Source organism: Gallus gallus, chromosome 12, assembly GCF_016699485.2.
Source record: "Gallus gallus isolate bGalGal1 chromosome 12, bGalGal1.mat.broiler.GRCg7b, whole genome shotgun sequence".
Lineage (NCBI taxonomy): Eukaryota > Metazoa > Chordata > Aves > Galliformes > Phasianidae > Gallus > Gallus gallus.
In genome coordinates this window covers 8836381-8850784 of record NC_052543.1, presented here as the reverse complement: position 1 = coordinate 8850784, position 14404 = coordinate 8836381, and the positions used below count along the sequence as shown (strand labels likewise).

The 14404-nt window shown below is 34.8% G+C and overlaps 1 protein-coding gene across 6 annotated transcripts in view; it reads left to right on the top strand.

Annotated features, from left to right (window-relative positions):
* DNAH12 (dynein, axonemal, heavy chain 12) overlaps nucleotides 1-14404 on the top strand; it is a 66302-nt gene that overhangs the window by 45046 nt on the left and 6852 nt on the right. For 4 of the 6 annotated variants that reach the window (XR_005839459.2, XM_015293384.4, XM_015293383.4 and 1 more), the window contains 16 exons: nucleotides 11-158; nucleotides 1026-1171; nucleotides 2473-2687; nucleotides 3244-3436; nucleotides 4296-4488; nucleotides 5387-5559; nucleotides 6036-6176; nucleotides 7160-7318; nucleotides 7717-7861; nucleotides 8717-8867; nucleotides 9171-9424; nucleotides 9998-10138; nucleotides 11452-11589; nucleotides 12374-12607; nucleotides 13035-13223; nucleotides 13733-13836. Coding sequence is in view for 4 of the 6 variants with exons in the window: in XM_015293384.4 (XP_015148870.2) it covers nucleotides 11-158; nucleotides 1026-1171; nucleotides 2473-2687; nucleotides 3244-3436; nucleotides 4296-4488; nucleotides 5387-5559; nucleotides 6036-6176; nucleotides 7160-7318; nucleotides 7717-7861; nucleotides 8717-8867; nucleotides 9171-9424; nucleotides 9998-10138; nucleotides 11452-11589; nucleotides 12374-12607; nucleotides 13035-13223; nucleotides 13733-13836 (2724 nt within the window). In the remaining 2 variants the exon portion in view is untranslated. Of the gene's footprint in view, nucleotides 1-10; nucleotides 159-1025; nucleotides 1172-2472; nucleotides 2688-3243; nucleotides 3437-4295; nucleotides 4489-5386; nucleotides 5560-6035; nucleotides 6177-7159; nucleotides 7319-7716; nucleotides 7862-8716; nucleotides 8868-9170; nucleotides 9425-9997; nucleotides 10139-11451; nucleotides 11590-12373; nucleotides 12608-13034; nucleotides 13224-13732; nucleotides 13837-14404 lie in introns of those variants that run through there. The other 2 variants (XR_003077518.3, XM_015293386.4) reach the window with 2 other exon arrangements.

The following is a 14404-nucleotide window of genomic DNA, read 5'->3' as shown; positions in this document are numbered from 1 at the left end:
TTTCTTATAGGTGGAAAAATGCTGCAAATGACCTTCAAGACATGTATGATAATTTGACAGGAGACGTTCTGATATCAGCAGGAGTAATAGCTTATCTGGGAGCTTTTACTGCAGGATTTCGCCAGGAATGTACCAAAGATTGGAGCAGGATGTGCAAGGTTAGAATGTTATCTTTGATTTTACATGTCTGTGTTTTTTTTCTGGCTATTGCGAAGAGCTTCATAATGTGGGCAAAAGCTTAAAATCACTTCTCATTTATTTGTTAGTAGCCTAATGAAACTCATTAAGATTAGTGAGACAAATTCTACTGGTCCAATACTATGCAAATTTGGACTTCATTTAATCAGTGGGTTTACTTCAGGTTTAATGTAGCGTATACAAAACTGAGAGTGCATTATTGACTTTGTGAATCGTGATTATTACTTAAATATAATCTCAGAATTTTCTCTATTTTACCTTTGAATGGAAGAATTAACTTCGAAGTGCAGTTCTATGTAATTTGACACATATTTCTGTAGTAATTTCATAGTTGGTTTTGCTGTCTGCAAATGGATGGTTGCAACATACGTATACTAATGCTATAATTCATAAATCAGTGATTTGTGAATCACATCACTGATTTTTGACTCATATTAAACTGTAACAAATTGGAAATCTGCACTGAATCAATGGAAGATATGGTCATTAGATTCCACTTGCTCTGAGTTCCTCAAAGTGTTGTGTTGTAATAACTTTATGTATTAAAGGAAATATATCTAGAACATACAAAAAACTAGACACAACTCTCACAAAAACAGGGGAGAGACAGACAGACAAAGAGAAAATACTCGGCCAGGAAACATATTTAAATATTCAAACTGTGATTTCAGTTTTTTCAGAGTTTTGTTATACTTGATCCTAACTCAAATTGCTAGAAGGAAATGCACTCTGTCAGTTTGAATCAGTGTCATTTATTAACACATGTAATAAAACATGGAATAAAGGTTCATGGGTTTTTACTTTGTTTTGGTTTGTTCTTCTTACAGGAGAAAAATATCCCTTGTTCTGAGAATTTCTCTTTGAGTAATACTCTGGGTGACCCAATAAAAATAAGATCCTGGAATATTGCTGGTTTACCAACTGACGTATTTTCTGTAGACAATGGGGTCATTGTTGAGAACTCAAGACGTTGGTGAGTGACAAAAAAGTTTTTAATTTTCCAACCCAAACTAGATTTCACTTAAACAAAACTAATTGTCTAGAGACAATGTAGATTCTGTGAATGCAGGACAACAGAAAGTACATCTGGAAACTTTATATTCCAATCCTGTGAAATTTAAGAAATTTAAGAGGTTTAAGACTGGATGGATATGTGTATGTAGTTACTGGAAGCTTTTAGAATGTGAATTGCTTATGGAAACAATTTTTTGTTGTTTTTCTTCTGTTTTGTACCTGGATGTCCTGTTACTGGCATTTCGCAGAATCAGTTTTAGAACGGCAAAGAAATTATCGTGCTTTAAATGTTTATGATTCAGGTTATGTAAATTTCAGGGTCCAGATACTGCTGTCCATTTCAGGTTCTTCCAATTATGAAGTTATCAAATTTTATATTTTTTATCTAAAAAAGATGTTATTGTGTATCTCATGTGTCTATACAAAAGGTTGTTTCAAGACTATTAAGAATTACTTTATTCCAACTGAAATGTAGTTGACATCATCTTTGAAATTAAATGATGTGGAAGCTTGACGTAGCTGTCTGGAAATAGCCTGCACTCTGCAGGAATATAGCATTATAAAACCTTCTAGTAATGTTCCTGTGATCTGTATTCTCTTAAGAGTCTTAAAATGTAGGTTCACTTTCTATTTAGATTACAGTGTAATTCCATTTTTTGAATCTTACTAAGTTCTCTGAGTGGTACAGTAAAAGTAGGTTATGATGTTGCTCTTGCTTGACTTCTATGCAAATACCTACATATGGGTGAAATCAGCAAGAGCAAAGAGCTGCAAATTTTGTTGAACAGAATTAATGCAGTCATCTTGCCCTGCTGCTCCTACAGCTCCAGCCTTGTACCAATTGACATACTAACCTCTCAGATTCAAACTGCAACTAATTGTTGACTCTTATATAAAAGTGCAAAGACAAGGAACTCAAAATTACCAGAGTTTATAGAAATAAAATGAATTTAAAAATAGAGATAAATAATTCTGCTAATTCTAGCGGAAAGGCAGAACAAGGTTCTGCAAGAACTTTGCAATCTGGTGTACTTTATGAAAAAAATTAGGAACATTTTTTGCAACTCTTGAAACTATTTTGGATATTGCTTTTCAAGTTGTGCTAAAGCACTTATCCTTTTTTTCAGTGGTGTTTTTACAATAACTGAATCAAAACTGTGTCACTTCTTCCTTGACGGCCTAACACAGAAGTATTTTAAGATAGTTTGTAATTCTGAAAAACTTCTGCAAGAATTGAGGAAACTGTCTTGTATGTTTTAGGCCATTAATGATTGATCCTCAAGGTCAAGCAAATAAATGGATCAAGAATTTTGAGAAAGAAAACCACCTGAATGTTATCAAGATCAGTGACACAGATTATATGAGAACCCTGGAGAACTGCATTCAGTTTGGAAATCCCCTTCTGCTGGAAAATGTTGGAGAAGAACTAGACCCATCACTTGAACCTCTTCTGCTTAAGCAGACTTTTAAACAAGGTACATAACGATTAATTTTGAACTGTGAAGTGAATTTACATTACTGTTATTTTACAGTCTATAATATTGTCTTATACTTTTCTTCTTTCTTTCTGGTTTACTGCTGCCTGCACATTTTTCCTATGCTTCTCTGAAATTTACTGAGTAGCTCTGAATTTGCTTTTGACTAATGTGTTTTCCTTTCTTTACATGGTTTTCTACTTTTCACATTTACACAAAAATGAAAAAGACTCAAGCTCAGAAACCTTGTTTTGGAAGTTATTTCAGAGACATAATTGATAGAAAGGGTAGTTGGAGTAATTCCATTGTTCTCAGTTAGCATATGTGGTATAGGATGCGCACACTAAGAGTACAATAGAAATTGAACTGACTCAGTTTTGTCTATGAAGAGTAAAATAACCTCCATGAAGTCTCTGAAAACTTTGCAAGGTATCAGATTTGTTTATTTTTATTTTTTGTTTTTCGGACAAGAAATTTGCTTGTTTTTAGTCACAAAAGTCATGTTTGTTTGCGATTGTCATGAAGGATTTCTCAATGTTTCCAATCTTAACTTTAGGAGGCATGGATTGTATCAGGCTTGGTGAGGCGGTTATTGAGTATTCCAGTGATTTCAAGTTTTTTATTACCACAAAACTGAGAAATCCACATTATATGCCTGAACTCGCTACAAAAGTTTCTTTACTCAATTTTATGATAACACCAGAGGGACTTGAAGACCAATTGCTAGGTATTGTTGTAGCAAAAGAGAGGTATGTGTCTCTAAATGGAAATAGTCATTTTAAGTATTTAGTAGCATAATTCCAAGGGAATGCAAGTTGAATTTATTGCCAAGCAAAAGGAATGTTGCATGTTCTAAGTGTTGCTCCATGTCCGTTTTCTACGTTGTCCTACAGAAAGTTTGCTAGGACTTCGCTGGAAAGCGAACAGATTATGTCATATTTACTGTGGGATATGTGTCAACAGAATAACTAAAACTTTTAAATTTAAGCTAAAATCACTGTGGTTTTTTTTTTCTTGGAAATTCACTCTTGTAATATTCGTTGAATTATTTAAGTAATAGTCACGTAGTTTTCTAAGTTTAAGTCATTACTGTGAATATGCAGTTTGAGCTGCCAAACGTAGGTGAAGAATTAATTTTAATTTTGTATGAATTATGTAGAGAGCACCTCTGAGATTTATTATAGGTTATGTGTCAGCCATCACTGAAAATATGGAGTAGTAGTTCCTGGGTTGTACAGAACTGTCTGTGCAAGTGGGCCAAATTCTATTTCAAAAAAATGTATTTCAAGGAGTAAACTTATTGCACATATCACTCACTGTTCTTTCAGACACCAGAATTATAATAAAAGAAAATTTGGGTGTGCTGACACTTGTGAAATGCTAAGATGCTAAAGCTCAGTCAGTCATTTCCAAATAATAAGTGAAATTATGCAAACAGTTCTGTATTCGTTTATAAATATGTGCTCAACAGTAGCAATCCATTTAAACTACAGAGAATATTCACAAATATTTAGGATGGGGAACAGGGAGTTGTCTTCATGGGCTGCCCTTACAGTCAGTGGATGATGAGTACTGACTGTTTTTGTTGCGTGTATTTTTCTTTTTAAGACCAGAATTGGAAGATGAAAGAAATGCTCTCATCCTTCAGTCTGCAGCCAATAAAAAAAATCTAAAAGAAATTGAGAAGAAAATTCTAGAAACCCTACAGTCATCTGAAGGGAATATTCTGGAAGATGAGACAGCAATCACAATCTTGGATTCTGCTAAAATAATGGCTAATGAAATCACAAAAAAACAACAGGTAAAGAATGTTAATGTTATTTCCTTAAAAATATGTAGAACTGAAATATTTGCATCTAGCAGAAGAGCTGTGAGTTAGATACAAAGCACGTGGGAGAAATCCTGTGCTTGTGAAATGTGAAGAGCAGTAAAATTTGGACCATCCTAGAACCTCCAGCGATGGTTTATTCAGTCTCCAATAAAAAGCAGCAAATTCTGAAGTTAAGGTAAAATGCCAAGGTGAAGGAAGGTACTAATTTTAAAAACAACAACAAAAAATGATATGTTAATAATTAGTGTTTTGTATTAATAATTATTAACATGCATACGTAGAGGCACAACATATCATCTGAAGTCTGTAAGTGCTAAGGAATAAGCAAATACATACACTTTTGAAATTACTATAGGTTTGGCAGAAATCAAGATTTCTTTAAATGGATATTGTCCTTCCTATTTCTTAGTGCCAATTAAATATCAGGATATGTCTAATTTTGAAAAACATTTTTGTATTCCAAGTTGTTTTGTGTGAAGCTGATTTGTAGAAGAATACATAGAGCTTAAATACATGAACAGTCTGAAATTGCCCCTATTTTTTAATACGACAGAGATGAAAATTGATATATTAGTATCTAAGTGATGCATGGCTGTTTTTTCTAGTTTGTCCTTTGTTTTGACTGTTGCATCCTGCCGTATAGGTAAACAGATCAGGCAGCACTAGATTGAAAGTCAAGCACTCATTTTACTGGTGCAGTTTACTAATTTTACTGTGGTTGTGCATTTTGAAATGTAAGAGTTATATTATAAATTGATATGTAGAAGTACTTCAATGGTGTTATGAAGTAGTATAATTTTTGTTCTAAAGATAATATTGAAAGCTTTTCTTTGAAATTCGCTATCTTGAAACTGCTATTGATGTTCAGATTGCAGAGAAAACAGAACTGAAAATAGCTCAGTCTCGAGAAGGCTATCGACCTATTGCAAAGCATTCCTCCGTGCTGTTCTTCAGCATTGCAGACTTGGCAAACATTGACCCCATGTACCAGTACTCCCTTAGCTGGTTTGTTAATCTCTTCATCAACTCTATTCATGACAGGTAAATACAGTATTTCTTGTGTAAAATTAAGTTTTCTTTCTCTTAGAAACAATTCCCTCAGTTTTTAAACCATTTACCTCTTGGCCCTCCTTGAATGTGGGGTTTTGAAAGTAAATGTGATATGTTAATAAAATAAACACTCTCTTTAGTTACTGTTTGAGCAAATCATGAACTGTAGGTGTACATTGGAGAGCTGAAGTATTTTTAAGAATGTTACTTTTAGGAAAGTTGTTCCCTATGAATGCTGCGAGGGTGCTGCCACCTAACTGTAGCAAATGAAGTTGCTTGGAACTTTCAAGACAACTGTAAAACATCATGTCTAATTGAAATTTGGGGGAAATCAACACAGAAGTCCCTTGTGGAGTGTGTGGGCGCATCATAATTCCTTCATGGCCTTAAATATATTCAGATTTCTTCATTGATTTGCTTTAGTTATTAAATCTGAAGTCTCCGTTTTTTCATTGTTTTCTTTTTAGTAACAAATCAAAAGTTTTGGAGAAGCGACTTCGATATCTGACTGACCACTTCACATACAACTTGTTCTGCAATGTGTGCCGCTCACTGTTTGAAAAGGACAAGCTGCTCTTTTCCTTTTTGCTATGCTGTAATCTTCTCATGTAAGCTCATTTTTCTAACATTTTTTTAATAACAGAAACCAATTATTTTCTTACTGTGGAAAGTATTGATAAGTTAACATACTCCTGTGCATACTGATAACAGCCTTTGGAGTAATGTCATGAATGTTTTGGATCTTCAATACTCATAATACTTCCAAGTGAAAGATGTGAGTGGCTATGGGGTGCATGTATCACTTCTATAGCCTTTGGGTATGTTAGGAAAACAATGATCCTGTGCATATTTAAAGCAATGGCTTTATCTCTGCTACATCTTTTGACTCACTTTGAAGAAATTGGGTAATGCCACATAGCATCGTTATTTCAAAAGCCGTTGCTATTATTTGAGTCCAAGCTTTTAAGTGTAAACCAAAGAAATTAATGTGTCGTAACAGCAACTTCTAGGCTTTCATCTGTTTTCCATTTTCCCTTACCTTCCTTTCATACTCTTTTACATATATCATGAGATTTCAGTTGTAATCTTCTCTCTTCGAATTCTAGTTGCCTTTCTGGGTTGTTTTTTGCGGTTTTAATTTTGGTGTTTTTTAAAATTTTGTGTCAATAAATTGTGAAAGGAAAGATGAGTTCAAAATGTCATGATCGTAACTGTAGTGTGCATACTTAAATTACAGTGTGTACATACCTGTATATGGACCGTTTTTCCTGGCCCAATCTGTTGCTCTACTGTGTTCCCAGTACCCATTTATTTATAGAAAGTCTTTCAAAGTCAGGAATTATAGCACTTTTAAAAAACAAATAAGCAAATATATATTCTTCTTGAAACCCTTACTGTAGTGTTAGTTTTTTTTTTCCCACTCCATTTCTTGATTGTGTAGAATAGTAGCTTTTGCTGCAGGAAGGTATTGCTAAATGGCAGTGAAGTGTAACTCATGAAAAAAACCTTTTTGTTATATAAAATTATATCCAGTGACTGGATACTATTTGTTTTTGGTTTTTTTTTCTTTTTTTTTTTCCCTGGAATACAGGGCTAAAAATGAAATAGAACGTCAAGAGTTTATGTTCTTATTAACTGCTGGTGTGGGTCTCAAGAATAAATACAAGAATCCAGATCCGTCTTGGCTACCAGACAAGAGCTGGGATGAGCTATGTCGTGCAAGTGAAATCCCAGCTTTGAAAGAACTGAGGTATAGTAAAGTGACATTAATTATACTTAACTGATTTTGACCAAATTACATTTAGTATGCTGAAAAGATGTGTTAAAGAGTAGAGTTTTTCCTGAAACAAGAAAAGCCAAAATTCATGCAACCATCCCACAATCTTCCAAAAGTCAAGTAATGCTAAATGCAGGAGGAAGCATAGCTTACTGTCAAGTTAAAGCTTCTCAGCTTAAGTCTCATATGTTTGCAACAGCATGGTTGGAAAAGATCTTCATTCAGCTGTAGCATTAGTTTGATGTAGATGCGGACTGTGAGTTACGGCTTGTATTGTCTATCATAATACAACAGTATGTAACAGCCTTTGGATAAGCATCAAAAACCAAACTCCAGGTATTTACAGTAATTGTAAATGCTTTCTCCTGTAGGAGTAATATCACTGAAAATATAGGTGAATGGCAAAAAATTTATGATAGCAAAGAGCCACAAAGCTTTCCGTTACCAGAACCATTGAATGATGCATTAAATGAATTACAGAAGATGATAATTCTTCGGTGCTTAAGGCCAGACAAGGTAAAATGATATGTTATTGTGAGTTTGTAGACCATTGCAGGTCTTGAAGCTTAGTTTGCAATGCTTTTAAAAATAACCAATCTGTTTTTCAGTGTATTTTATTAAGAAAATAAATGCTATTCTTATTTTTCAGTTGAGCAGTTCAAACATCAGAAGCATCATCTGAGGTCTTATGTGGTGTAGTTTTGCATTTTGCAGAGTGTATTCATCATTCTTGTTTTCTTCAAATTCTCATTTGTGCTTTGTCTGTTGTTTGGTGCGCCTGTACAATATGTTAGCAAGAAGAAATACAGAGTATCCAGTATCATGTGTTTTTATATCAAGGGTTACAAGGTGAAGAGGCGTGAAATGTGTTGAACAGTTAAATTGGGCTTTTAACACTTTCTGTCTTATTTCACTTGCAGTTGTATGCAGTTTAGGAACAACCAGTGTTAGGAATTAAAGTACATATTGCATTTGCTTTTTAGTGAGTATTAATATAATTATTTCTAATTAATTATAGGGGGAAACATGCTCATCTTCCTTATTAGGTAAAGCCTGAAATCTTAATTATAATTCAGTTTTAGTCATATGAGGTATTTTACTTTTTATGTGCTAAAACCTTCTTTTTATTACCTTTGGGAGGAAGGAAAAGATAGCAGGAGTGTCAAAATGAGCTCAAACCTTTACTTGTGAAACATGCAGCAAAACTAGTCTCACATCTCTGCAAAGAAAAGATGCGTCTCTCTAGCCATTTTTCTCAGAAAAGTAGCTGAGTGCAGTCACTCCTAATTTTTAGAGTGCAGTGCACATTAAAGATGCTGTGAAATACTCAATTTTATTTAAGTTCATAGTCTCTATTTAACCCTTTACCAGATCGGTCCAGCTATAGCAACATTCGTAACCGAGAAACTGGGGAAGAAATTTATAGAGCCACCACCTTTTGATCTAACAAAAAGTTACTCAGATTCAAATTCTACAATCCCTCTCATATTTGTGCTATCTCCAGGAGCAGATCCCATGTCCAGTAAGTATACGTGGGAAGTGAAAACAAAAGCTAAGTACAACTTTGCAGATTTGCCCTTCATTAGATTGTGAAGATTATTCTGCTCTTTGTCCAAGTAGATTTGAGTGCATTATGTCTTTCTGATAGAATTCTATGCTCCCTAAAAATGGGAATGCTATTTTGAACGATTAAGTAATTATGCCCTACTTCAAAGTCATACCTTCATGTTATGTGTACATTTAAAAAAATATTTATTAACTTCTTTTTGCTTGACATACTTCTTTTTAATGAATAAATACTAAAATCTTATGTTTTCTGTTCCAGGCCTTCTGAAATTTGCAAATGACAAAAACATGGTTGGAAGTAAATTTCAGTCCATCTCATTAGGACAAGGCCAAGGACCTATTGCTACAAAAATGATTCAAGAAGGAATGGAGGAAGGAACGTGGGTTTGTTTACAAAACTGTCATTTAGCTGTCTCCTGGATGCCAATGCTGGAGAAAATATGTGAAGAGTTTAGCAGTGAAAAATGTCATCCGTTCTTCAGACTATGGCTTACAAGTTACCCTTCACCGAAGGTACATGTATTGACAAAGATTATTTATTTATGGAAGAGTAAAGTTGGTGAAGTTTTAACCAAAACTTTCATATCCCTGAATGAACTGACAGTGTGGAACTTCTCAAAAATAACTAGAGCCTGTTGAAGTGATAATTTAACCAAGAAAATGCATTTAAAATTCTTTCTAAACATTACAGTATCAATCTTGCTTTGTAATATTTTGATATTGTGATGTATGACGCTTTGCATAGTAGTGAATGGAACTACATTTTGCCAGCATGTATAATTAAGAATTTTTTATGTTGTCTATAAGATTTTGTTCCATAAATTCAAAAATTTAATTTTGCAGCATACATTTTAACAGAAAGGTGCAGAATACCAAGAAAACACTTTAAAATAAAGGCTTAAAATAATCGTTAAAGACAACGTCTTAAATTTATGTCTTTGAGTATTTTCTTAAGCTGTTGATGTTTAGAATGTGACTTCTTACAGTTGCTAATACAGCAAACACAACGTAATAATATATTTTCATAACAATGGAAAACTTACTCCATACTTTCTGAATGTAGTCTTGCTATATTTTAATTTCTAGTTTCCAGTAACCATTCTACAAAATGGAGTGAAGATGACAAACGAACCTCCTACTGGCCTCCGACTAAACCTTCTTCAGTCATTTCTTTCTGATCCGATTTCTGATCCAGCATTTTTCTCTGGATGCCCTGAAAAGGAGCTGGTACTTTTCTCTTCTCTTGATCTCTTGACTGGTTATGTGTGTGTGTGTGTGTGTGTGTGTGTGTGTTGTCCTTTTTTGTTTTGTTTATGGTTTGTTTTTGTTTTATTCAGTAGATGCAACCAATTTCTTTCCAGTGAATATCATAATGTAAAGTGACTGTGAGTTTAGGTTTTGGAATGATACCACGATACTATTCTAAACAGGAGCATGTCTGAAGCCAAAACTTCCTTTTGAAAGTGCAAAATTAGGATAAATATAAGCAGAAGCATTATCATTGTTGAGATGCTAAGCAGTCAGATCCTTTTCTTGCTATCAGGGATCAGTGCTGCATTGCCTATATCTCTTACTGATAAGTGAGAAACCACTTAGGTACTCCTTATCTGTGAAGGAAGTGAAGAAACAGTGGGATTACTTAGGGATGAGTATTGTAATCGTTGTAGCTATGAGTGGATTCATTTAAGGACTTACATTAAACAATACAACTATTTTATATGTTTGTCTAGTGAGGCTTAAAAATAAATATATTTGTATTCTTATGAAGTCAGCCTCCCTTCACATAGAAGAAAAAATGGTGTATAAAACTGTTTAATATTTGCTTTGGTGATATGGACAGTGGGACTGAGCACACTCTCTGCAAGTGGTGCTGTTGATGTTACAGAGGGAAGGGATGCCACCCAGAGGGTCGTTGACAGGCTTGAAAGATGCAAACATCATGCAGTTCAACAAGGTGAGGTGCAAGGTGATGCACTTGGGTCAGAACAGTCCCCAGCTTCATTGCAGTCTGAATGATACATAAATTGAGAACAGTCCTGCAGAAAAAGACTTAGGTGTTCTAGTTGTTGAAAAGCTCAACATGAACCAGCGATGTGAACTTGCAGCCCAGAAAGCCAAATGTATTCTGGGCTGCATCAAAAGAAGAGAGACCAGCAGGTCAAGCAAGGTGGTTCTCCTGCTCTATTCCACCCTTCACTAAGACCTCACCTGGACTACTGTGTCCAGCCCTGGCGCCCTCAGCAGAGAGACGTGGACATGTCAGAGCAGGAGCTGAAGAGGGCCACAGAAATGACCAGGGGGATGAAACAGTTCTGCTGTGAAGAGAGGCTGAGAGAATTGGGGTTGTTTAGCCTAAAGAGGACTATACCTTCCAGTACATAGAGGAAAGATGAGAGATTCCTTATCAGGGTTGGTAGTGACAGGAAGAGGGTAATGGAGATGGAGAGTCGTAATCAGATGGTTTGTTCTTGGTATAAATTACTCAACAGCATGAGCATAAAGTCAGTTAACAATACTTTTCTGTTCTGTTTTTCTCAAAGGTATGGGAGAAACTACTCTTTGGAGTCTGTTTTTTTCATGCTCTTGTTCAGGAGAGAAGAAAATTTGGGCCCCTTGGTTGGAATATACCCTATGGGTTTAATGAATCAGACTTGCGAATTAGTATCAGACAACTGCAGGTGAAATAATCTATTGTTGCCTTTATTTAATAATCTGATTTTTATAGCCCATAGGAATGAGATAGTCAGAAAGGGGTATACACTTTTGTTGTATCAATTGTTCACAGAATTTCAATCAGACTTCCATGAATTTACAAAGGCAAGGAATATCAATCATATAAATATTCTCAGTATCTTCAGTGACAAGGGAGATAAAAATAAAGATTTGTTCTTCATAACCACTGTGAACCAAAATCTTATGGATTATAAGAAGCATATATGAGTGCAGTAACATTTAAGTTGTCATATATGAGAGCTCATTGTCCTATAGGTGACACCAGATCACTAACAGTCACCTATTACATTGGCTTTTGAGATTAGTAATAGGAATTTTGTTTTTGTGTATACTGGTAATTAAACAGAGCTCCATACTCTTCTCCTTCGCTAACACAAAAAACTATGCTATTTGACCTTGAAAATCTATGAAACGTATTTCTTCATGGCATAAAAAAGAGAAGTTTTTTTTAGAAATTTCAAGCTGAAGAAACTATATATTTGTAAGCAATTCCATAATGATTTAAATGATTTCTTCATGTTGGTATTCGTGAGAGGCTTTAACTATTAACTGCTGTTAATTTTAGGAGTAATTTTACCTGGAAAAAAAAAATCAATTTGAATTTCCAAGAATTTGGAAGGGGAGGAACCTCTGTAGGTGGCAGTTTTGCATGCACTGCAGCTTTCAAGCCTTTACTTTGTAGGTCATACTGTTGCTCTGAAGATATTTCAAGTCTCTCTTCTGTTTCAGTTATTCATAAACGAATATCAGCATGTTCCATTTGAAGCAGTATCTTACCTGACTGGTGAGTGCAATTATGGAGGTCGAGTGACAGATGACTGGGACAGACGTTTACTGCTGACAGTGCTGGATGACTTTTATAATCCTGAAATAATTGAAAATCCTCATTACACTTTCTCTCCCAGTGGAAACTATTATGCTCCTCCAAAAGGCACGTACGAGGACTACATTGAATTTATTAAGGTAAAAGTTAGCAAAAAAACCCCCCAAAACTGTCCTAACAATGGTTGGCAAGAATGCAACCCGTAAAATCTTCTCTGCGTGAAGAAAGAAGTTTTGCAGCATGTTTTAATTGTGTGCTTGGCTTCTTGCCTGACATACTCATATTATTCTTGCCATCAAGTATGTGTTTCTGACAGGGAGCAAGTAATCAGTAAGTAGATAGAAAAGCCCAGCGAGTGTAATTGGGAAATGCTTGGGAATGGCTTTCTCTATGTGAGGTAATTGCTGTCACCAGTAACACTGTCTGCAAATAGCCATCATTAAAGTCCTAATTCACCTTCAGTTGAAGTCAGTAGTAGATTTTCACCCAGATTCTTAAATAAGCTTTGGATTTGATTCTCAGTCTGTTGCCTTATCTCATGCAGTTGTTTGCTGTATTTTGCCCTAGAGTCTTCCCTTTAGTCAGCACCCAGAGGTATTTGGTTTGCATGAAAATGTGGATATTTCAAAAGATCTTCAGCAAACTAAGATCCTCTTTGAATCTCTGCTTTTAACACAAGGAGGAGACATTCAGGGAACTTCTTCTGGAGGTGGTGACAGCACTCTTTATGAAATTGCAGATGACATTCTCAGCAAGGTACTGTAGTTATATCAATGACTCCAGTTCATGTTTTTACTGAGAAGAAAGTATTTAACCAAAATCTTCACTGTAAAACTGACTTAACGTTGGAGGAAAGATTCTACTGGAGGGAATTTATGAGAATGTGAACTTCTGTGGCTGAAGGGGCTGCGGCTGTATTTCACTTGAAATTAATTTTACTAGATGGATAGGTGATAGGAGAAAGCACAGCAAACTCAGCTTGGAGAAATAGTTGATTCATTCATGTGAACAAGTGTAAAATTAATTGAAAAATGGAAATATATACTTTTTTCATGATCAGAAAAATTCTTGGCAATTTTCAAAAGATAAGCAGAACAATTTTTTTTCTATATGGATTAAGCAACTAAACACTGCAGTGATGAGAAACTCATCAGAAGGTTTAATGGCATCTGTTACTCCATAGTTTTTCACATCTGTGAGCTTTTAATATAAGTCCAATCTATAAAGGTACGTGGAATGACTTCTAAACATGTTGATATTTGCAGCTTCCAAATGATTTTGACATTGAAAGTTGCCTAGCTAAATATCCTGTGAGGTATGAAGAGAGTATGAACACTGTGTTGGTGCAAGAAATGGAAAGATTTAACAAGTAAGAGCATAAAATTCTTATCAAATGTAACCCAAAGGATCCCATTAATGGAAAAGCTTTTACTGCTACTCATATACTGTAAACTGTGAAATATTTCATTTGTTTTGTTCTCTTCTAATTGTCTGCAGTATCTGCATTCCAAGTAAAATTCACCTCTGTGGAAATTCAGAACGTACTGTAGATTTAGGGAGAAAAGCACGATAGAATAAGAAGAGAAGATAGTCATCAGTCTCTTTCCTCTTGTTTCCATGTATTTGTTCTTTGTTCTTTCTTCCTTATTTCTCTTTCTCTGCTATTTTTCTATTCTTCTGTTCATCTCACCCACCAAATTTTCTCTCAGAATTGTAATAACACTCTGTGCTTTAATGCTCAAAGTTTTCTTTTGTTTCAGACCTTGCCCATCTCTTCTGTAGTTCAAAACTTTTTCCTTCATGTAGCGTACAGTGTATACATTTGGAGTTCTTACCACACCATGGAGAGTTTGTCAGATATTAAAATTAAAATTGTGTTATACTGTTCCTATTTGTAAACAAACAAACAAACAAAACCACAAACTACCAGAACTCCA